General features: G+C 38.8%; 1 protein-coding gene across 4 annotated transcripts in view; it reads left to right on the forward strand.

Annotated features, from left to right (window-relative positions):
• Positions 1 to 1,700: 1,700 nt before the first annotated feature.
• The window catches only part of zgc:172302 (phospholipid-transporting ATPase ABCA1), a 42,615-nt gene continuing 20,083 nt past the window's right edge, over positions 1,701 to 24,232 (forward strand). For 2 of the 4 annotated variants that reach the window (XM_036586337.1, XM_036586340.1), the window contains exons 1-25: positions 1,701 to 1,812; positions 2,670 to 2,765; positions 2,863 to 2,956; positions 3,248 to 3,389; positions 4,608 to 4,735; positions 5,452 to 5,573; positions 5,681 to 5,875; positions 8,038 to 8,130; positions 8,329 to 8,566; positions 10,161 to 10,300; positions 10,714 to 10,830; positions 11,781 to 11,978; positions 12,228 to 12,433; positions 12,579 to 12,755; positions 13,819 to 14,041; positions 15,149 to 15,370; positions 18,000 to 18,204; positions 18,477 to 18,590; positions 18,930 to 19,098; positions 19,228 to 19,359; positions 21,163 to 21,302; positions 21,407 to 21,544; positions 21,914 to 22,137; positions 22,222 to 22,279; positions 23,755 to 23,957. In XM_036586337.1, coding sequence (XP_036442230.1) covers positions 2,700 to 2,765; positions 2,863 to 2,956; positions 3,248 to 3,389; positions 4,608 to 4,735; positions 5,452 to 5,573; positions 5,681 to 5,875; positions 8,038 to 8,130; positions 8,329 to 8,566; positions 10,161 to 10,300; positions 10,714 to 10,830; positions 11,781 to 11,978; positions 12,228 to 12,433; positions 12,579 to 12,755; positions 13,819 to 14,041; positions 15,149 to 15,370; positions 18,000 to 18,204; positions 18,477 to 18,590; positions 18,930 to 19,098; positions 19,228 to 19,359; positions 21,163 to 21,302; positions 21,407 to 21,544; positions 21,914 to 22,137; positions 22,222 to 22,279; positions 23,755 to 23,957 — 3,744 coding nt within the window. In that variant the 5' untranslated portion in view covers positions 1,701 to 1,812; positions 2,670 to 2,699. Of the gene's footprint in view, positions 1,818 to 2,669; positions 2,766 to 2,862; positions 2,957 to 3,247; positions 3,390 to 4,607; positions 4,736 to 5,451; positions 5,574 to 5,680; positions 5,876 to 8,037; positions 8,131 to 8,328; positions 8,567 to 10,160; positions 10,301 to 10,713; positions 10,831 to 11,780; positions 11,979 to 12,227; positions 12,434 to 12,578; positions 12,756 to 13,818; positions 14,042 to 15,148; positions 15,371 to 17,999; positions 18,205 to 18,476; positions 18,591 to 18,929; positions 19,099 to 19,227; positions 19,360 to 21,162; positions 21,303 to 21,406; positions 21,545 to 21,913; positions 22,138 to 22,221; positions 22,280 to 23,754; positions 23,958 to 24,232 lie in introns of all 4 variants that reach the window. The other 2 variants (XM_036586341.1, XM_036586339.1) reach the window with 2 other exon arrangements.

The raw sequence follows: 24,232 nt of genomic DNA on the forward strand, positions 1-24,232 counted from the left end.
CTAGGCACTCTAGAGCCAGTGTTTGGTTTGTTCATTCTGGGCTACTGTAGAAACATGGTGGTGCAAAATGCCAGCCTCTGTTGGAAGAGGACCCGCTCCCTATGTAGATATGAAGGGCTCGTTCTAAGTTAACAAAAACTCAACAATTCATAGTTACAGGTGATTATACACTAATGAAAACATGGTTTTGTATACTATTTTCTATTTATTCTAATAGATGCTCATAGATCTTACACACTGCACCTTTAATACTGATAGTGCTGGAGTGCAGCAATGCACAATCACAGATCGAAAAGTGCATAGAGTCACTCAGTATTCAGCATAAACAAAATCCTTTATAGCTATATCTGTATATATGTGATGGGTGAAATCAGATTAATACTATTGTAAGATCTGTACACACTGCTCAATCTGTACATAAGGTTTTGTTCAAAGACTCTACGAACGGCACCCAAATTAAATAAAAAACCTGGAGAACTAGGTGGGGAAACATAACAAGTTTAGATGGGCCTATCTTACTAAGTTTTTTCTTAAAGTTGTTTTTCAGTAAGGTCCTAAGAAAAAGTCTACATCACGTTTTCTTAAACTGCAGAATTGTTCTTATCTTTTGTGCTCTTGAGTTTGCGTAGATTCTGTTCTTACTTAAGAACAAATCCCAAATAAGAAAACATTGGCGCATGTCAGAATCTTCGTAAAAACTGCATAAGTGGGTTTTAAGCCGAAATTTCTGCATAATAAGAGTTGGTGAATGAGGTCCATTGATATTACCAGCACCCGCATGCTCTGTGGTATGGGTATGTTTGAAAAATGCTGAGTTGGCCCACATGTTTTGTTGATTTTCTGGAAATAAGTTAACACAATAAGTTAACACACAGGAACCCACTTCTGCAAATTTTAATGAACAAACACCAATTATTTGCTGAATTTAACAAGTTGGGGGAAAATAAAACACAAAGTGTGGTTTGTACAAAAGTTATGGCACATTTTATAATTTATGTTTGATTTTTATGTTAAAATCAGCAAATAATACAAACTATCTATCTATCTATAAAAACCTTTACCTCTAGAAAAACCTTCACATATGGCATTTATACACACAGATTTATGTAAGCATACATCCACATTAGTATCTACATATCTATATCTGAAGGAAAACAAGACGTTTTGTAAATCTATTACTGTGCTGAAGCTTTTCAGTTGTATTTAAATCCATGATGTTATTCTTTTTTTGTCTTTTCTTTTTTCCTCTCTTTATGTTTCACAAAGAAATTCAGTTTGATATGTTAATGTTAAACCTTACTGTATCCTACTGTTGTGCTTTTATTATATAAATGGTTATTTACAAAAAATAGTAATAATCGTAACTCCTGGGATCCAACGAAAATCCCTCAAAACTCTAATGATTCAAAAACCTTCAGGAGTGAAATCATTTAAAGCAGGTAAAGAAGGTGTGAAGGTTTCCTACCAAAACAGTGAGATTATCTTAACCGGACAAATCAAACATCTGACCGATTCTGCCCGCTCATTACGGTCGACTTCAAAATCCCTACAAAACCCTGAAGCGCACGATGCAGAGATGAGTGAAGCTGTTGTAAATATTAACCCTATTGGGCGGCACTGTGTGACATCGGTGACTCTGATTGGCTGACAGCTGAACGCGGAGGCGATGTTTTCAGTGTGAACTCCGCCCCTTAAGGAAGCCCCGCCCTTCTGGAGTGAGTTAGCGATGCAGCAAAGTGGCACTAGCAATGGACCTCAGTGCTGGATTATAGCACGCTCTCCCGTCCGAAAGAGTGCTATTCTCACAGACAGGTAAGGTAAATAAACACTGCTTTTTCTTGAAATATGCAAGCGACGTTCCTGTAGCTTGTGTTGTGATGAAACGTTACGTTAAATGTGTGTTGGAGGTGTTTATTTACCCGGTGCGTCGTTAGCTAACCGGTTTAGCCTGCTCATCTGTGCGAGTGCAGAACAGGATGTACATTCAACTAATTTTCAAAGTCACTAGTGTGTTTTATAAATGGCTTATTGGTTCCTTTAACAACAGAAAAATCCTTAGACTTATTTTTTTTTTTATTTCTGATGCTGTTAACTAGTAATTTTCAGTGTCTTTGTGCTGTTTAGCCAAAATATCTTAATATTATTCTCTTGCTAAATAGGCGCAGGTCACTGCCTTTAAAATATGATTTTATTGCGTTTTATCTCAGTTTTATTTTTTGAATTAATTTATTATTATTATATTAATTTGAATTGTACAATAAAATGCATTATATATTTATATATCATATGAAACACTACTGCGTTTGAGTAACTTCAGTAGAATAAATGTATCCACTATGCAGACAGTTTGGTCTGATTTGTGAACTCCTGCCTAGCCTACTTACAAAGTTTCCAGAGGGGAATCCTCTATACTAAATATATATATTTGTTTTCATGCCCAGATCAGAGGAGATTTATTTGCTTTAATTCTTTAAGCCAATTATCATAATGAGGATTTCAAGATCAGCCAGTGACGGTTAGACCTGAGCAGATCAAGTCCTTGAACCTTTCACAACTTTTCCATTGACTACTTCTGTCTGCTTTACGATTGTGGTGGCATGGAGTTTGATTTGGTTCTGTTGCCATTTTGGCTTAGAGAACTGACCCCGGCCTCTCTTCTGATCTAATAGCCATGGCCTTCTAGATCTGTGTGTTCCACGATGGCCATAGGAACCCAGCTGTACCTCCTGCTATGGAAGAACTTCAACTACCGCAGGAGGAACAAGGTAGCTCGCTGTGCCACAGTGAAGAGCAACAGGTTCTTTTCAAGTTATTTCGAAGTGTTAAACGTAACGATGTAGTAAACAAAGCCTCTCTTCACAGGTCCAGCTGATCAGTGAGCTGCTTTGGCCACTCTTCCTCTTCCTCATTCTCATCTCCGTACGCAACTCCAACCCTCCTTACAAACAGAGCCAATGTAAGTGGCCCTGCGTGCGAGCCTCATTCTTCTCACGCTATGCACTCAGCTTACTGTCATTGCGCACTGCCCCAACTGATATGGCAGCCAAATCAACTAAGCTGATTAGCTCCAGCCACAGTAGTTCAGGTTGCCATGCTGAGGTTTTCCCCATTGTGAAATCTGAAAAGTCTCAGAAATATTTTAAGTCATTTACATGGGCATATTGTGAACTTGCAGCCTGTGAAAGTACAAAGCAATCTGAGTTGATAATACTTTATTTGAAGAACCAAATTCATCTCCTTGTTGTAGGTCACTTCCCCAACAAGCCTCTCCCCTCTGCTGGCACCTTGGCATGGGTGCAGGGCATCATCTGCAACATCAACAATCCATGTTTCCGCTATCCAACTCCAGGAGAGACACCAGGCCAAGTGGGGAACTTTGATAACTCCATGTAAGGATATTTGTCTTCCTTCTGTCTGTGGATCCAAACCCCTTTTGCGATATTTCTACATAATTATTAAGATATGAACAAAGTCATTCAGAGTTGTTTGATGTGAAACGCAACATTCTAGAGAAATGTACCAGTACCGGAGTCAGAATTGTTTGCAGTGGTTTTGATAGGAACCAGATGTCTGAAACATTTAATGCCTCTAAAAGCAACATCACTGAAGTCTGATATGGCCATGAATGTGTTGCCTGATGTCTGAGACATTGTTTGATGAAAGTTTTGAGATGAACTTTTGACCTAAACAAATTTATTTAGATCCTTTTGTGGTGGAGAGGTACATGCAGGGCGCTGTGAGACAAAATAGTACCCAAGTAAAACTCATTTCAAATAAAATTTTCGTTTCAACCATCACAACCCCTGGTTCCCATCACCACCACTGTGAAGAAATCTGAATTTGCATTGAATTAAATTTTCTCTACAATGAACCATTTCACCCCAAACCACTCTAACTGCTTATTTTTATATCTTAACCATTGAATTTTGCTGAAATATTAATTGAAAAATCAGTGGAATTCCCCTTAAAGCTACAAGCATCTGTATGTTGACCCACACTTCATTTCTTTGCTCTCATAACTATGTGACTTACATATTAGGTTTATAGTAGTTACTGGATAATTTGTAGTAGTCAACAGAAGTGGGTAGATTAAATACATACTTAAGTAAAACTGTTGTTACTTGTTAATTAACCGTTGGTTAAACTTTTCATTAAATAATGATTCAAGTAGAAGTTAACGTCTGCCAGTTCTCTATAGAACTTGAGTTATAGTACAGTACCTGCAGTTTTCTAGGCTCTATTCCTCTATTTTTCGGGATTGCTTTCGGATAAAATGCTAGAGCTCAAAAATGAAAGGTATAAGCAACATCAATGCAGTCCAGGTGCTGAAACAACAGAAAAAAACAGAAAAAAGAAGAAATTAAACCCAAAAAAGACAATTAGTAACTACATGTGAATGACTAATTTGTCAATATATGAATGACTGAAGTGTCAGTATTTCACTTTAGTGCATGTAACTGAGTAAATGCAGTTAGTTAATACCCACCTGTAGAAGTTACTGAGTAATAAGCTTTACAATTAATAACTAAATAATTTTGTAGTTTGAGGGGTCAAACATTTGAAGTGGTCTTCATTTGAAGGTAATTTTTCCCTCCTATCTCTCATAGACTTTCTCGACTCTTAGTGGATGCTAGAAATGTCCTCTCCAGTGCTGGTAATCGGGCCGCCCTCCCATCCTTGGATAACCTCTCGCTTGCTGTTCAGAGACTGGGAGAGAGCCAGGATGCTTGGCCAAGTGGGACCTGATTTTGATACACTTAAAGAGGCATAGATAAATCAATGCATATTAAATTAGATGGCCTGCCTGAGAGCAGCATGGTGCTTTCACAGAAGCATTACTGTGGAACCAGAGAATTCATGTAATCCTCTTTAGTGAAGTTAAATTGGCACAAATTTTGAGTGGGCATGGCAGCAGTTGCTGACTCATTGTGGATATCCAGAACAAAGTGGCAGCTAAGGTTAGCTACCATGCTAACTTGATCTATTCTAACAGTATGATTTTTCACATGCATACAAAGTAAACAGCATTTGAATTAAATGCACACTAAATTAAAGGCAAATAAAGGAAAATTTACTAATCCATACCTGAGACATGTTTGGTTTCCAAATTATGCTTCTTTAGTTTATCTGTGGAATACAAGACTTACCTTGCTAACAAACAATAGATGTCAATAGACACCCAGAACTTCTGTAAATAGATCACCAAAAACGTCACTGTGTAACAGGTGTTGTGTAAAATGACACAGTGAAGCTTTGAATTGTTTGTAGTTCAAAAACCATATTGACAAACTTGCATAACCTTGATGAAGACCTGGATGTAGTTTGAGGGAGACTTTCTGTGAGATTTTTTTGATACATATAGAAAAAAACTTGTGGCCTAGATGTTTAGTAAATTGTTGGAGACTTTTTAGCACATTGCATGAAAGTTCTTTCTTAAATTTTATGCTGAAGATTTCCCAGTGGGAGAATACCTCAAAGCCAATGAGACATTTTCCTCCTTCTTGCGGACCAGCTGCAATGTTCCCTCTAAATCTGTGGACCAGTTACTGAAGGCACGGCTCAACCTCCAGGTGGTAAGACTGTGACTTTATGCTCCATTGGAAACTTGTTGATCTACAGCATCTACAGACAGTATTCAGGTTTTTTGTAATTTCTGTGTTCTCATTCTGTTGATCTCTAGGTTGCTCTAATAGGTTCTGGTTTACGTCTGTCTGAGCTTGTCTGTAATGCCACTCTCTTGGGCCATTACCTCACTGTGGAAGGAAACATCTCCTTCTCCCAGCTGCAGCAGGACTTATGTGCTGTACCCTCAGATTTGCTGCAGCAAGCTGAACAGATATTCCTCTCACAGATGGACTTCCGCAAGATTTTTACGGTCAGTATCCTCCTGGCTCATACAAGCCTGTTGTATGTTTTCATCTGTGGAACTTACTTGTTGGCGTTTCCAAATGAGTACTCGAATACTCATTCTCAGTACTACCCTTAAAAATAATAATACTTACATATTTTAATATAGGGATGGACAACATGACAGCATATACAGTATATTTTCGGTACTTGTTTTATTATAAAGAGACCAAAATTAGTCCCATTTAACTGGATTTAATGCAGCACAGTATGCAAAATATTGAGTAAACATCACTGTGCTCACAGTTTTTGACTATATCTTTAAAAAATGTAGCACTACTGGTTCTTTTTTCTGTTTCAAACTTAAAGCTTGAGTAAAAATAAAATCTCGAAATGAAATTAAAATAAGGTTAATAACGATGAAGTTAAGTCTGCTTTTGAAAATAGCTTGAGTCTGTGCACATCTGACAGCTTCAGAGTGTTTATTCCAAATGTGGCATAGTTGCTTCAGGCAGCCTCACCATGTTTTGCTGTGGTTTTGTCTGGCCAGACTCTGTTGATCTGACAGTTTTAGTAAGGTTGATTTTTTTTCCCAGTACTTCAGCTAGTCCATTTTGTGATTTTTTAAATTAGTAGTAGTGTTTTAAAATCTGTCCTGTAATGTGTTAAAGGGCTCTTCAGAAAAACCTAGATTTTTTAAATAAAAGAATTTGATGTAGTGTGTAGTGTCAAATATAGTTTTAAAATGTGCCATTCAGAATAGAAACCTAGCTGTAAAAACAACTCATTTCGAATTCATTGTTTTTCTGATGTCACAAAACCCAGCACATTTACATATATTCAAGGACATAACTAAAACTAGAAATGGGGTTGGCCAGATTTTGTTGGGGTGGCACACTGCTGGGAAAAAAACTAAATAAAATAGTGTTACTGTATTAAAATCCATCATTTCCAAATCATTTCCAAACTGCTGCTGAAAGTAAACTGAAAGATAAAACTGTGTTGATGTAACCTGTTTTGGTCATGCATGAGGAAATTATGTATTTCAATCGATAAAATTAAATTTCACTTTTTCAGTGCCCATTTCATATAGACAGACCATAGAAGTTACTAATTTAGGGTGCATTGCTACAGGTTATACATTAGTCTAATGATTAGAAAGCTAGCCAGACGGCAGTGTATAAGATAACCTACAACACATGCATGTATTTAAATTTAAGAAGTAATTATTTAGTATGATAAACTATTAAAACTGACGAATTTTTGATAGCAGCAAGATATGCTAATTATGAAAAACAGCATCATCAGGCTCTTATAACTGATTGGTACCCATTTCAGTGGCAGATTTTCACAATAAAATGTAATTGATGCTTTATTGATAATAACTGACTCACTTTTCATAACTGGAGTGGCCAGAAAGGTGGCTCTGCTTCATGCTAGTGTGGCACTGGCCACCCTTTGGCTAAGCCTCTGCATTTGTCCGCTTACTCATACAGCAGTTTAGCTCTGGCCATTCAAACTAAAGTTAGAGGGAGTCTTTCGGCTTGGACTGCTTGAATGAGGCACAATACAGGACAGCCAATCAGAATTGAGATAATTTACTTATATCAGGCTTACGCATATTTGGTCCAGTTTTTGGTACATGAAACCACACAAACATCATAAGTGGATAGGGAAATAGTAAGATACAAGAAAATGTAGTAGATGGGCCCTTACATACCAGTTTGTCTAGCATCAGCATTTTGAGAAAAATGCCTGTCTGTTAGGTTTTTTGGGGCTGCTAGTAAGAAGGCCATTAGTTCACTCCTTTTCCCGTCAGCTCCCTTCTTCAGCTCCAACATTTGCTAAGCACTTACTGGCAGCTGAAGTAGTTCTTGGAGGGACATTAAAAATGTATGTTTTAATTGTAAACCTTCTGTTTTGCAAATAAATGCGTATGTATGCACCAACTTCACTATGTATATTTGGCTTAGAAACAAAATACAAGCATTACACCTTTAGATTGAATGTCTTCAAGATTATGAAAAATATATATTCAGTCAACCCTTTTGACAAACCAAAACAAAAAGAATAAAGAGGTTCTGACGTTGACGCTACCCACAGAAGTCATTTGTTTGTATACCTTGTTTTTTCATCAGTTCACCATAAGTTAGACTTTTGCATGCTGATTTGCATCTCTGTGCCCTTCAGAGGGAGCGACTCCGCTCCAGTGCTCCCAACCTGCGGCCGCTAAGCCAGGCTGCCTCTTCTGTAGCTCGGGAACTGGCTTCCATCATGGACAGTGTAGGCACCAATTTTTCAGTCTTCTAGTGTCCTGCTTTACGTGTGTCACATTGTGCTTTATGTTGTACAAACATTTTATTAAAAAAATTTGTTTAAAATGTTCTGAAAAGTAGGCGTCCCCAAACCTTTTCCATATAGTACATGGCAACTCTTTCGTGCCCAGCGTCTCTTAATGCTTTCTGTTAATGGATCCTCCAGATTTCTGCTCTGTCCAGCTTCTCTCAGCTGGACACAGAGCTCTGGCTACTGTCTCAAGAAAATCACTCAGCACGGCCACAAGAGAGCTTCCAGGCCTTCTCCAGGATAATGTGTGGTCACCCTGAGGAGAATGGGGAGAGCATTCCTTCCTTTAACTGGTATGAAGACCAAGACATCAAGTATTTCCTGGGCAGAAACCGGTCTGAGGAAACCAACTTGGACAACGACAACACTACCAGTCAGTAGGATTCAGATTCCTATTCATATTCCTTACATTACATAAAACAAAAACATTTCTGCCTTATACATTACATGCCCAAAAGTATGTGGACACCCCTTCTAAATAGTGGCATACCCACTGCTGATTGGTGCTTAAAATCAAGTATACAGGCATTCAGTTCCATAGACTATGTAGAAACATTGGCAGTAGATTGGGTTCTACTGAAGAGCTCAGTGACTTTCAGATGTTACTGTCATTGGATGCCAAGTCAGTTCATCAAATTTCTGCCCTGCTACAGCTGCCCTGGTGAACCGTAAGTGCTTTTGTTGTGTAATGTAAATGTTTAGGAACAACAGATCACAGACCTGGAATGGAGTTGTGAAGCACAGAGAGCTAAAAAAAAATATCTTATCTTGGTTGCAGCACTCACTGCTGACTTCCAAACAGCCTCTGGAAACAACATTTCCAGAAATACTGTTTGTCAGGCACTTCTTGGATTTGGTTTTCATGGATGAGTGGGTGCACATAAAACTTCATAAGAATGGACACCCCTTCTGTGGAGCACACAAGGAGCTGATGTGTAAGCAAGGAGTGAGCAAGAAGCAGTAAATAGGAAATCTGAAGCGGAGTTGTGGTGGAGTGGTTACAGAGACGCTTTGAGGAATGGAAATGTCTGCCGCTCAACTCCACTCACATGTTATAATAGCAGGCAGGGTGCAACCTGCTGTCGGTGTGGAGGGGGGGGCGGAGCTGTCTCAATATTGTAATGTCTGTCAGCCATCAACGTTGGTCTGTTGGCCCAGCTCTGTACTCTAGATTGGCAAATCACGCTCTTGTGGATTTATCCGTTAAGTTGTTCATGTATTTGATGTATTTGAGCTTGGTGGATGCAAGGAGAATTTTGCCTGCCCAAATGTACAGCACTAACTGTAAAGTTTGGTGGAGGAGGGTCTGGGGCTGTTTTTCTTGGTTCTGGCTGGATCCCTTCAGTTCCAGTGATTGAAATCTTAGTGCTCTTGTTTCAGCCCTTGTGCACAAAGCAAGGTCCATAAAGAAATCAGTTTTTTTGAGTTTACTGTGGAAGAACTTGATTGGCTTGCACCTTCAAACCCGTCCAGCACCTTTGGGGTGAATTAGAATGCCTACTGTGCACCAGGACGTATCGTTCAACATCTGTGCCCAGCTACACAAATGCTTTTGTAGCTGAATGGAACAAGCACAGATTGTTACAGCAGCAAAAAGGGAGACCAACTCCGTATTAATTCCCCTGATGTTTGAATGAGATCTTCAGCAAGCACACTATGTTAGTCATGTTCGTCCACATACATTTGGCCATGTAATGAAGATTGTTCCTTAAGAAAAGTGGCACCTTAGTGAGCAGGTGTAAGTCTTTTATGCCTTTGTATATCATTTAAATTTATGTTAAAATTTCTAGCTACATTCATTAAGAACGTTTTGACTCATCCTTTAAAGTTACTATTTTTGAAATACAAAGTTTAGTTCTAATAGCAACAGTATTTTTTCATGAAGTATTTTTTTTTATAGTTAATTCATTTGAATTATTGTGGTTCACTGCTCTCTATTTTAACAATTCCTGTTTGATGATTTTTAGGTCCATTCTGTAAAAGTGTGATTCAAAACCTTGAATCGAATCCTGTCTCTCGCATGGTGTGGAGAGGCATTAAGCCACTTTTCATCGGGAAACTTCTCTACACACCAGATACTCCTGCTACACGGCGTATTATGAAAGAGGTGCTTTTTTGCTTGGCACTATTCTCAGCTTTTTATTGCTTAGTGTATTGTGCTATTATTTAGTTTGTAAGTCTTCTGTGGTATAGTGAGTATAAGTGTGTGACAATTACTTGTAATGTACATTAGCATTCTGCATCATTAAACACACTTTCAGCTAATCAATGAGTTGGTAGAAGAGGGAAATTGCTGATCTCTTCAAAGTTGTGGCCCTTTTGGAACTGTGTTTGATGTGCTTATTTCATTTAGTATGACTTGGAGAATATTCCTGGTTTAAGGAAAAGTATGAACACTTTTGCTCACACATTGAACATATTGAAAATATATCAAGATTTGAAAATAGTCAAAGCACTGTTTGTGCTTTCAAATAGTAAATGAAAAGTAGTCTCTAAAAAAAACCCTGAAATGTTCATCAGGTGAACAGGACATTCCAAGCACTGAACATTCTGGAGGATGTATACAGCGCATGGGAGGAGATGGGACCCAGGGTCAAGAACTTCATGGAGAGGAGCTTGGAGGTCCGACTACTGAAGGTTAGCCATCAGTATGTCTCTGTTTGGGTTTTTACGGTCTCATGTTAGAGTTGCACTCTTGCACTCAGTTCTTAAATGGTTCTTAGCTTGGGTGTATGGTTGTATTAAATTTTAGTGGAAGGTTCTTTTGTGGTGAAATATTCTTTACACTTTAAAACAGTTATTCACACACACAAATCTTATTTAAACCATGTTAAAACATGTTTAATCTCCCGTAGTCAGATTACATCTTCTACAAGTACCAAACTTAAATATGGCTTTTTTCTGTTAGTTTTAGTGCACAGTTTGCATTTATTTGCTGACTTTGACATATTGGAAAAAATAAAATATAACATATGAAATGTGCCATAATAAACATTTAATGTATTATTTTCTTTTTCTTTTTCTCAATATGTTAAAATCAGTAATTAATTGTGCATTAACGTGTGCAGAAGTGTGTTCTACCCAATATGCTGAACTAAGACAGTTTTCTTATTTTATTAATTATTAATTAAGACTACTAAATTAATAGTTTAAAATATATCAAGAAAATATTCCAGAGCAGAAACATGATATTATTATTAGTACTACTTAGTATTATTTGTTTTTCACCCAGTGCAGCGTGATATAGCCAAAAATCAGAAGGCATTTTAGAGGTGGGCAAAAGTCATTACATTTTGATGGAAGATTACAGGAAAGCAAGAATCTTGTCTTTTAAATGAGATAAGATGAATCATGCTCAGTATGCCTAGGAACAGGTAAAAAAGTCCATTTTGATTTCCTGTTTGCTGTAAACTGTGATCAGACCACAGTGATAGACAGTTTGGGCTAAGGGGAAAACTGTACATTTTTTGCTAAACTATTGATTTCATTTGGAGAGAATCTGCAGAATTGCTCAGAGACTACAGTAGAATAACAGTCTTTACGAACACTTGTATACCAACACATGCTCCCTCTGCTCTCTGCTTCAGGATTTGCTGAGACGGCCTGAGGTGGCTGTGGTGATGAACCTGCAGCTGGAGAATACATCTTGGACGGCGTCCCGCATTGTCCAGTTTCTCTCCACGCCTGATCCAGACATTCCCAGGAGAGAAGAAGCACCTCTCACCTGGGTGGAGTTGTATCAGGATTTCAACAGCACCCTTAGCACCTTGTCACAGCTTTCAAAGGTATTGTCACTTTCTACAGTGGTTTCCAGTGTCCCTGAGTACCCAAGAGTCCTGGAGTACCCCTGTGCTGCATATCATATTATAATACTCTACTTCTGCTGATTTATTGGACAGGCGTATTAGAGCAGGGATTTGCCGTAATATTCAGGGCAAGGGTACTCTAGAACCAGCGTTGGGAACCACTGGCTTACAGCATATGTGCTTCAACGATGATGAAAGTCTTTTCAAATGTGTAAACTGTTCTTGTAGTGTTTCTCCATGAATAAGCTTGAAGGAGCAGCTACAGAAGGGGAGCTGGTTGAGCGGGCCCTGGCACTGCTGGAAGATCGGCAGTTTTGGGCCGGAATAGTCTTTCTCCTCCCAGACCCCTCCTCCCCAACCCTCCCTCCTCACGTCAAGTACAAGATCCGCATGGACATAGATGACGTCACACTCACTAGTAAAATCAAAGACAAGTATGATTAAACCAGTACATGTTCTATTGTGTTTCTTGGCCCTGACTTTATCTCACAGACAAAGTTACCTGCATTGTCAGTGAATTTTAGCATGAAATGTGTTTTGTGTGTTATCGAGCTAACTTAACGTTTCTGTGTTCTGTAGATTCTGGGACCCTGGTCCAGCTGCAGAGCCTTTCAGTGACATGCGATACATATGGGGAGGCTTTGTGTATGTGCAGGATTTAGTGGAGCGAGCAATAACAAGTGTGCTCAGTGGCAAACAACCAACTACTGGGATATATGTGCAGCAAATGCCCTACCCATGCTTTGTGGATGATGTGTGAGTTCTCAGCTCAGTATTTACCAGTCCCATTGCCATGGCAGCCTTGCATTGCACACTTAGTATTTTCCTTGCTTGTTAATTAACTTTAAATGGAATATATACATAAGGCATAAGGGTTTACGTAACTCTTAAAGAGAGAGTTCCACTGATTTTTTAAAATATCTTTCGCAAAAAATACATTTTTAAGATGTAAACAGTCATTACAAGTGATTTGGTGTGAAATGCTCTGTTCCAGAGAAGCTTTCTAACTCAGAATTGTTCACAGTTGTGGTTATAGGAACCAAATGTTTTAAACATTTAAAAGCCCCCTGAAAGCCCCCTCCTAATGAAATAGTTACAGATTTGTTGTGTGATACCTGAAACATTGTTCCATGGTAGTTTTGAGGTAAGATTTTGGTCTGATACATAATTTTTTTACATCTGTGCAGGCCAGAGAGGTGCAAGCAGGATAATGTAAGGCAAAATAGCCCCCAGTTCTATACATTATGTAAAAACTCACAAGACATTTGTAGGTTCCTTGGTTGTTCTGGATATCAAAAAAAATCGCTATATTTGTGCGATATACTACTCCAGCTCTGGGTCCTGTCACCACCACTGTAATAAAAATTTAACTCAGTAAGTTTCTCTACAGTGAAGTCGTTCCATGTCAAAATACTTGAAACTACTTTGTTTAAGTTACAGTGATTGAATTTTGCAAACATTTTGAAAAACTGAGGAATTTTCCTTTGAACTGCAGGCTTATTTGTAAGCTGAACATTAAGATGCATTTAGAAAATAGCATAAATTATTTGATAACTAATATGAAACTAACGTGTAATTTATTTGGTGCGGAGGGTAAATGTGGACCCGCATACAGGACACATAGATTTGAGTTTAACAGGTTAACCCTACTATAAGTATATTCAGGAAGCACGTCATGAGATGCAAAAGAGGTAATTCCCTCTTAAATACTAAATAGGTAATTACCTACTAATGACCCCTCTGAACCTTATGAACTGAGAAGAAAACCACATCATAAATCCGCTTACTCTTTCATCCATTCTGTCCTTTCCCTTTTCAGCTTCTTGCGTGTGCTGAATCGTTCACTTCCTCTCTTCCTGACACTGGCATGGACTTACTCAGTGGCCATGATCATCAAGTGTGTGGTGTATGAGAAGGAGGCACGGCTGAAGGAGACGATGAGGATTATGGGACTGGGCTCAGGCACACTGTGGCTCAGCTGGTTCATCAGCAGCTATCTGCAGTTCCTTATCAGCTCTGTCCTCCTTGTTACCTTGCTGAAGGTGGGCGTCACTCTTTATTATCAGCTTCTGTGGGTCATTACTGCTGGTATCTCTGCAAGACACGCTGTCAGAAAAAAGTGATGAATAAAGGAGAGCTTTTGTAATTTTAGGGTCTAGTGTGTGTTCAAAACCTTTAATGACGAGAAACTCTTAATGCCACGTACACTACAAGTGAGAATACAGAAGCAAACAGCAGCCAGTTTCCTAACCAGCTGTTGAGTAACTATAATGTCGCAAAACATTTTTACAGACAAATCTTTAATATTGAGCCACTTCTTGTTGCTGTTTTGATAATTTTTAAATTTATTAAAAAAAAATTTATTTATGATTTTTTCATGTATTTTAAAAAATTTATTGCATTTCTCTTTACCTGCTAAAACATTTATTCACCTCAAGTGAGTGTAGAAACTTTTATTCAAAATTCCTTGATTTTATTGAATATTTGCTGTTTCCGTAACTCTTTTTATTAGATTATTAGATTTATTATATTATGCAAAAATATCTATAAATGCAAGTAAAATGTATATGGAAAGCTAGTTATGTTTTTCCACTTAATTTTATTATATTATGTTATATTGTAATATAATCTAATATATTAAATTATATACAGTTGTATGTAAAAGTGTGGATACCCCTGGTCAGATTACATGTTTTGTTGATTTTCTAAGTTAAAATAACACATCTTCTACAGGGGGCAGACTTAAATATTTAAATATTATGTTTTTCTGCATTGTAGTGCACAATTTCTATTTATTTGATTTGATTAACATATCAGGAATAAAAATAAAACATAACATTATTAAACTCAACCTTTGTACAGGCCATGTTTTGTTTTGCTGTTATCTATTAAAGTGTTAAATTCACTAAATAAACAGCAATTGTTGTATGTTAATGTTGAAGTATGTTCTCTATAGAGGATGTAAAAAAAAACTGTAGCTCCTAATATTACACACTTGATTTAGTTAATCAAGCCTCCTGAAGCAAGTGAGTAGAAAAATCAAGTGGATATTATTTGATTTGTTCTTTGGTAATTATCATTATCTCTTTAAAAATCATGTTTATTTTTAAGTATGTGTTGCTTCCACACCTTTGTGTTCTTTGCTCTAGATTGGAGACATCTTGCCCTATAGCGACCCTGTGGTGGTCTTCTTCTTCTTCGCTGCCTTTGCCACAGCTACCATCATGCTGTGCTTCCTTATCAGCACATTCTTCTCCCGTGCTAACCTGGCAGCAGCCTGTGGAGACCTTGCGTACTTCTCTCTTTACCTGCCCTATGTGCTGTGTGTGTCCTGGAGGGAATACCTCACCAGCACGCACAGAATCCTAGCAGTGAGTATGGAATTAGGTTCCCTGAATCATGGCTATACAGGAAAGACAAATATCCGTAAACTAATTAATGTAGTTAATAACTTATTAATTATGTTAATACACAATTGTATATTTGACCTACTATACCTAATATACTTTTGGTTCTTCATGTGACACCATCTGGCTCCAAGACATTAGCAACAGTTCCTTTAAGTTCTGTAAGTTGTGAGGTGGAGTTGCCACGGATTGGACTTGTTTTTCTCAGGACATCCCACAGATGCTTGATCGGATTGAGATCTGGGGAATTTAAGGGCCAGAGCAACACCTTAAACTTATTATGTTCCTCAAACCATTGCTGAGCAACGTGTGCAGTAGGGGTGTGGGAAAAAATCGATTCTTAGATGCATCGCGATGTGGATGTGAACGATTCTGAATTGATTAACAAATGTCAAAAATCGATTTTCTAAATATTTAATTTATAACGTAATGTTGAAGGAACACAAAAGGCAGAACTTGGAAGTGGATAAGTGCAGCGCCCAGACAGTCTGTGGCGGCACATAACAAAAACACTGCTGGGTGAGTGAGAAACCCGACCGGCTCCCTCTGCATTAAAGCCAGGTTAGGTCAGGAGTCACAACACAGATGTTCAGAAGAGCCATTTAGTCCTTTCAACAAAAATCAAACCAGCTTGGGAGCCACAACATTTATGTCCAGTATGTCTCAGTGTGTGATAATGTCCTAGTATAGGCTAAACAATATAAACGAGAGCGCAGATTTACTTCGCTCTGCTTTAGGTTAGCCGCTTTCCTCCCCTTTCCCTCAGGAAACCTATATTCAAAACTAGAGCAGCTTATTGTGAAATGCGTTCGACTGTTTTACGAGGCTGAAGTCGCTTCTTATTCTCCAGCTTCTTGTTCAAGTTTTCCCGTTCCACCTCGAATTCGAAAGAGAAGCTGACTTCAGCTTCGCCACTTTTTAGTGTGTGACAGTCTCTCGTTGCTGATTTAACGGACCAGGAAACCAACTGCGCTGCTTATAAATGCGAATAACGCAGTAACGCTAAGTGACCTGCAGTCTGCACACCGGTTCTCAGTTGTTGCGAAACAGGGCTTTCGCGCTGTGTTGCACACGACCCATCTCAAAGATACTTTACTGACACAGCGACCCCCCCGTCTCTACAACGAGACCAAAACCGAAGTTAACTATAAAATCACTAAAGAAAACGGGCAGGACGGCTGTAACGCGCTGCGTGGACATCCACTGACACTGGATCTTATTTCACCGTAACTGCGCATTTGATCGCAGATTAGTAGCAGCAGTGTCTCGTGCTCCAAACAAGAGCACTGAATGAGAGCCTTCTAGTTCACTTGCCACATAACTTCCATTTGATTTATTAAAAAAGATATTTGAAGTAAATTCATTATGGATCATTACAAATACTTTGCTTTAAAAGTACCAAGTCACTTTAAAGAACAATAACACCAAGTCACTTTAAAATGTATATTGTCTCTATATTTTGTGTATATTTAATATATGTCAGTTAGTTTTTCTTGTATTTTTATTTTTACTTATTTACTTTCTGTAGAGTGATTAGCTGAGCCTCACCACAAGCATTTCAAAGCATAAACGTCCTGACATGTTCTGCAAATGACAAATAAACTTGAAACTTGAGCTCACACAGTGAGTAAATAGAAATGCTGTATAGAAAAAAAGATGCATCGAGATGCATTGATAATCGTTTTATAATCGCATCGCAGCCCTCTGAATCGTAATCGAATCGTGAGGTGCCTAGAGATTCCCACCCCTAATGTGCAGTGTGGCTAAAAGACTCCACTGCTATCGGGGAATACTCCTGCCATGAAAAAGGTTTACATGGCCTGCAAGGATGCTTAGATAGGTAGCACGTGTCAAAGTGATGTCCACATTGAATGCCCAGACCCAGGGTTTCCCAGCCGAACATGCCCAGAGCATCACATTCTTCCCACAGTGCATCCATTGCTCCACTGTCCAGTTACGATGCTTTTGTGCCCATTGTAGATGTTTTTGACGATGGACAGGGATTAGAATGGACACCCTGACTGGTCTGTGCAGCCCCTTACACATTCCTCTGTAATCATCATTAAAAATTTCTGTGACTTGTACAACAGTAGCTCTTCTGTTGGGTCAGCACAGACAGAATAGCCTTCATTGCCCTTGCGCATCAATGAGCATTAGGCACCCAACACCCTGTCACCGGTTCGTGGTTTGTCCCTCCTTTCGGTAGGTGCTCGCCACTGCTGACCAGGAACACCCCACAAACCTTGCCATTTCGGAGATCCTCTAAATAAATTGTTGTTAAAAGATAATCAACGTTATTGACTTTCATCTGTGATCGGTCATAATGTTTTGGCTCATCTGTGTATAGTATAGCAAAAGGACAGTAATAACTGTCAACCTCTAAGGGTTGTTTTTAATTAATTAACACTAGCAAAAGCCTTTTTATGTGTTCTTGCTTTGTATTCTTTGTATTTGTTTATTTATGTTTGTTCAAAAAGTAAGACATGTATACATTATGTATTATAAAGACCCACTAAAGGGGTCACTGTTGCCTGATTTGTACTGAAATGAAAGGAGCTGAATAATTCAAAATGATGCTTTGTCTGTCCTCCAGAGCTTCCTCTCTCCGGTAGCCTTCGGGTTTGGCTGTGAGTACTTATCTCTGTATGAGGAGCAGGGATTGGGCATTCAGTGGTCCAACATGCTGTCCAGCCCTACTGAAGGAGACAAATACAACTTGATTACCTCAATTATAATGCTGTATGTGGATGCCTTCATCTATGGCGTGGCCACCTGGTATATCGAAGCTGTGTTTCCAGGTTAGTTGTGGTATTGGTGTGGGAAATAAAGTATGTGTCCAAACTCATTGAAAGTTCTTTTGGTGGGTACAAATGTAGGTCTGTTTTTAAACACTGTGGTTATTGGTTTCGTAGATTTGTATTAAAGTCTACACCTGAAGTAAATTCATACATTGGATTCTTTCTTTATTTAGTTGTCTTTATATAGTGCTATACAGCAGTTTTGTGGACTTGCTATTTGTTTGACCTTTATCTCTTCTGTGTGAGTCTGACTGTTGGTATTTTTCTTCCAGGGCAGTATGGAATACCCAGACCATGGTATTTTGCCTTCCAGCTGAATTACTGGGCAGGAGCACCACTGGAGGCTGGCTTGCCCATTCCTCCTGCACCCCAAGATGAGCCAGACAGTAAGAACACTACCAGACTGTGGTTTGATGGAAAGAATCTGTAAAAGATTCAGTATATGCACAATTTTCTTCTTCCCCAAATGTAGCTGATCAGCCAAGAGATGATTGCCATTTTTTGTTCTAGAGTTCATGTATTTAAAGCAAACTTTGGACAGTTAACACCTTGGCCGATCAACCACATTTCAACCAAGTTGAAGTAAATACGGAAATAAGCATGATTGGCGTTTTATGATAAGAGCATCGTCAGCTTAACCATAGTTTTATTTCAATATTTCGGTCATATTTAGGTAAATGTATGTAATAGTTTCTATATAGTTTGTTGATTCTGCTGTTTTACAGATCGAATTGAGGCTGAGCCTGATCTCATCCTTGGAGTAGCCATACATGACTTGGTCAAAATTTATAAAAAGGGGGCCAAACTTGCTGTCAATCACCTGAGTCTGAAGTTTTATGAGGGCCAGATCACTTCATTCCTGGGTCATAATGGAGCTGGCAAGACAACCACACTGTAAGAGCCAAAATTATGAATTGTGAACAGTTTTATTCAGATTTCTAATACAGTAACTAAAGCTCTTTGACAACTAACAGCTCTATTTCACTAATTACCGCTCATCACCATTATCTTTTCTTATGACAGATCCATTCTGACCGGACTGTTTCCCCCAACTGCCGGTTCAGTGTACATTAAAGGCATGGACATCCGTACAGACATGAGCGAAATCCGCAGAATGCTGGGAGTGTGTCCCCAGCACAATGTCCTCTTCGATGTGTAAGATGTTACTATGCCAACTAATACTTCCTGCTGAAGTAATAAATAGCTGTGGCGTTATCCATGATGTACACCTACATTTTATGTACATTTATTGCCTATTTTGTCAGCTCCTCTTACCACTGTAGTCAATTTGTTTGTCTGCATAATTTGTTATCCAACCTTTACTCTTTTTATCAATGGTCAGGACCATCACAGACCTGGTATTATTTGGGTGGGGGATTATTCTCAGCACTCCAGTAACACTGGCGTGGTGGTGGTGGTGTGTTAGTTTGTGTTGCTCTGGTACGAGTGGGTCAGACTCAGCAGTGGTGCTGTGTTTTTAACCACTGTCTCCACTTACTGTCCACTCTGTTAAATACACCTACCTTGTTGGTCCTCCTTGTAGATGTAAAGTCAGAGACAACAGCTCATCTGTTGCTGCACAGTTTGTGTTAGTTGTCCTCTAGTCTTTTATCAGTGGTCATAGGACTTTATTGGCTGGATATTTTTGATTGGTGGACTATTCTCAGTCCAGCAGTGACACTGAGGTGTATAAAAACTCCAGCTGCACTTAATGTGATTTTTGTTTGCCATGTTGTCCATGTCTGCTGCTAGAATATACTGAAGAGGTAATAATTTTATATTGTACCAAGGTAGAGCAGCCATTTCATTCATCACCTCTCTCCAGCATTTCTGAATTCTTCGACATGTACAAAACGTGTGCATATCAGCCAATATCTGTATTATATTTTGGGCACTGTGGGGTATTCCAGCCTAACTTACTCCTCAGCCATGGTGTGCAGTGCAGTGTGTGAATGGAGTTTGCCTGTCTGCATTACAGTGTTTCCTGTGATTGATTTTCAAAAATCATCATCTATATTTGGTCTTAAGTTTTGCTGCCATTGTCTTCTAATGAAATAAGTGGAATGAGCTATCTTCTGTCCAAAAGATTTCACACGTGTATAAATAAATTTATCAGGTGTAGGCTGTGTGAGGATTTCTTCCAGAAAGGACATACCTGTAGTTTTTCAAATTCCTTAGGACAAAATGTCTCACTTGTAGATGGCAAAAGAAGTGAGAATATTCTGAAGTATATTTGTTTTTCCACACCCTTCAAAGGATTGTATTGTTCTGTCTTTAAATAATTTTTGGAGCAGGTCTAATCCCTTTTCCTGCCAGATTTTAAACACCAAATCCTGACCTGAAGGAAGAAAATCTGGCTTGCCCGCTATCACTGGCAAAGTGAAAACTATTTTTTCAGTTTAAAGAATGCCTTAATTTTATTCAATTTACCAAACATTTCATATTTTTTTTATCAGTAATCTAATGACACCTGATATCACTACACTATAATTTAACCAGCCCTAAGTTTCAAAGCATAGAAGCCAGGGTTAGGTGATGCCAGTTCAGGTCAGTTTCGGGCAGAACTTTGTTGGGCTTGGGACAGTTTTGGACTCTGATCTGACTCAGAACATTATCTGGCTTCTATGCTTTGAAACTTACATTTTATTTAATTATTATTTGCCAGAACCCTTGAGAGTGCAGGTTGTAAGCTTTCAAAAAGAATTGTAATTTGAATTTGAATTTGAATTTGATTCGAAGTTGTTGTTAGGCAAATAGTCTTAGGTTGCAGAAAGAAAAAAAAAATTATTTTTGTTGTGGTTTTGTAATTTGTCTAATTATCTAAGTGTTATTACGTAATTGCAATTAAGTCATTATATAATGTCAATTTGAATGTATAGCAGAACAACTCTAACTGAGGTTAATGAGGGTTCTGGCATAATGTTTTCTAAAAGTGTACATTCTATTTCATTGGTATAGGCTAACTGTGGAGGAGCATGTGTGGTTCTATGGCCGTCTGAAAGGAATGAGCAGTGCTGAAGTAAAGGAGGAGATGGCCTCCCTTCTGGAGGACGTGGGGCTTACACACAAACGTCATGAACAGACCAAGAATCTCTCAGGTGCTCACATCAACAGAATTCCACAGAGCCTGTCAAAGTGTAAGAGCATTGTTTTAGTGTGTGCTGTGATGCTTTCATCATCAGTCTCCTCTTTTTCCCCACAGGAGGCATGCAGAGGAAGCTCTCTGTGGCTATAGCCTTCATAGGAGGGTCCAAGGTTGTAATCCTAGATGAACCAACTGCTGGCGTTGACCCCTACTCACGACGTGGGATCTGGGACCTGCTGCTCAAATACCGCAAAGGTTATTCCATTTTACCGTGCTCCGTTATTTACCGAATTACACCCACATCAGAAGTTTGGGAACACCTACATTTTTAAACAGTTCCAAGTAACGTTTGTTTTTTGCTGTGCTTTTCAATTAAAGGAGCATTCCAGCCTAAATTTAGCATTTATTGTATTATCTGTTAGTTGTTTATTGGAAAGTTTTTTTTTACTGATAGCACTTGTTAAACAATTGTTTGTTTGTCAGTTAATGATGAATTTGTTAGTCATTTATATCCCTACCCCAGACCTTTCACAGTTAATGTACACCAATTGTACTTATCATGGCACCCTATCAACCCCTCAACAGCACGAAAAATCACTGTAAAAAATCCCATGTTATTTTCAGATCGCACCATCGTTCTGTCTACACACTATATGGATGAAGCTGATCTCCTGGGCGACCGCATTGCCATCATCTCGCAGGGCAAGCTATGCTGCTGTGGCTCTTCACTCTTTCTAAAAGCACATCTGGGCACTGGCTACTACCTCACTGCTGTGAAGAAGGAGTTCCAGAGCCGGGTAGCAAGCAGCGCCAGCAGAGAAAAGCTCTCAGCAACTGCACTTACGAAGGTGCATCGGCCTCAGCTCAAAATATCGAAGCTGCATAACGCATGTTTGGCTTTTTGGTAACACTGTCATTCCTGTGTGTTGTAGGACAGCGATTCCTCAAGAAGTGATGATACTGGACTTGGAAGTGAGGTCAATGGCTTAGGTGAGTGTTCAGCATGGCTTTATAAAGATCAGTGCTAAAATTGAAACCAATTGAAACGTAGGTTGGAGGTTGAAGTCCTCTCATCACACTTCTGTTTTCTTCCCTCTTTTGCTCAGAGGCAAATTAGGTGTAGAGGAATAAAATAATGAGGAGAGGAATTATTATTATTATTATTATTATTATTATTATTGTTATCAATATACAAACCCAATCCCAAAAGAAATTGTGTCAGTATGTGGAATGTTAATTAAAAACAGAATGCCGTGATTAGTACATTTTTGACCTGTGCTAAATTGAAAGCGATAAACATCGTATCTTGTGTTTTACCTTATAAAAACTTTTTTTGTAAATTTGCAGTCATTAAAAATGTTTGAAAATTTGAAGTTTCAAAAGCTCATTCCAACAAAGTTAGGGCAGGAGCATGCTTACCACTGTGTTACATCAACTTGCTTTTTAACAACATTCAATAATAGTTTGGGGACTGAAGACACATAAAAGGCTCCAGCTGTGCCACCACACATGGCCTTTGTTGTTGTGTTCTGTACACTTTTTCAGTGGGAGACAGGTATCGACTGCAGGCAGGCCGGTCTAACAGTCTCTAATCATGCAGCCATGCTGTTGTAACACATGCACAATGTTCCTTAGTGTTGCTATGTTTGAAATAAATAAATAACATGGAGGTCACTGAAAAAGATGTTTTCTAGAATGCAACATGTTGCTCCAAATCCTCACAGATGTGCAAGTTACCTCCTAATATCCCACCATACAATGACAGACCCGTAGAGGGTGAAATACATAAAATTCCTGCAGTCATTTGCGGAGGATCCTTATTTTAAAGCTGTGGGGTTTTTTGCTGAAGCATTTTTGGCAAAGTGTCAAGTCTCAACCCATCCTTGCTCATAAGGCTCACTTTGCCTTTCGTTAATGCTCCTTTTATACTCAAGCATGATTGCATCACTTGTTTAAGATGTTTTTTGAACATTTCAGAATGTTCCTAGTCTTAAATTACCCCTGTCCCAGCTTGTTGCAGACATCAATTTCTTTCATGTACAGGTCAAAGTAGATTTGTAAATAGCGGCTTACTGTTGTTATTTGCCTTTTAGCTACTGTCCCAACTCTTTTGTAATTGCATTTGTAATAAAAATGTTAACGTTATTGCTTGATTTGTCATGTACTTTGCTGTTTTCCTCCATTATTTTTGTTATTATTGCTTACTAAACCATCTGTCTGCCCATCTGACCATTATACTTCCTTTACTTGCTTTTTGTTGCAATTTCCCTTGTGTGCAAGGTTTCCGTGTCTGAAAATACATGTCAGAAAACAAAATACCAGAATTGAAGAGAGTGGGGGACCTTTAGGACCATGCTTTTTTTCTCCAGAAGTGGGCATGCAGAGTAATGCCCAGTGTGATTACTGTCTTTTAAGTGGTTTATGTAAATCTCTGAACCTTAGTTAATTCTCAGCTCTTCCTGCAGATGTAAATGGTCTCATGGCTCTAGCTCAGCAGCACATCCCTGCGGCTCGGCTGGTGGAGGACGTTGGCAGAGAGGTGGTGATTAACCTCCCGAACGCTGCCTCAGAAGATGGCACTTTGGCCCTCTTCCTGGCAGAGCTAGACAAACGTCAGGCTGAGTTTGGCATCGTCAGCTATGGCCTGTCTGACACCACACTAGAGGAGGTGAGGAGGTTAATTCCAAGCAAGAGCTTCCATGTGTCACTTCCACTTTATGCCCTCTTAAGAGGATTTAGCCTCTCTAAATCATGAGGTTGTGAAAGTGAGTTTCCATTCCTTAGTTTTCGTATTGTAACCCACTGGTCTATTTCCTGTATTTTAACCCTCTGTATACAGGTGAAAGTTTCTCAGCCTGCTTGCATTTTAAAACTTGCATGACTTGGTTCAGCATAAGATCAGTACAGAAAGTGTACAGAAAGTTTTTCAGGGATCGTGTCCCT

This window comes from Colossoma macropomum, unplaced genomic scaffold (genome assembly GCF_904425465.1).
Source record: "Colossoma macropomum unplaced genomic scaffold, Colossoma_macropomum, whole genome shotgun sequence".
Classification (NCBI taxonomy): domain Eukaryota; kingdom Metazoa; phylum Chordata; class Actinopteri; order Characiformes; family Serrasalmidae; genus Colossoma; species Colossoma macropomum.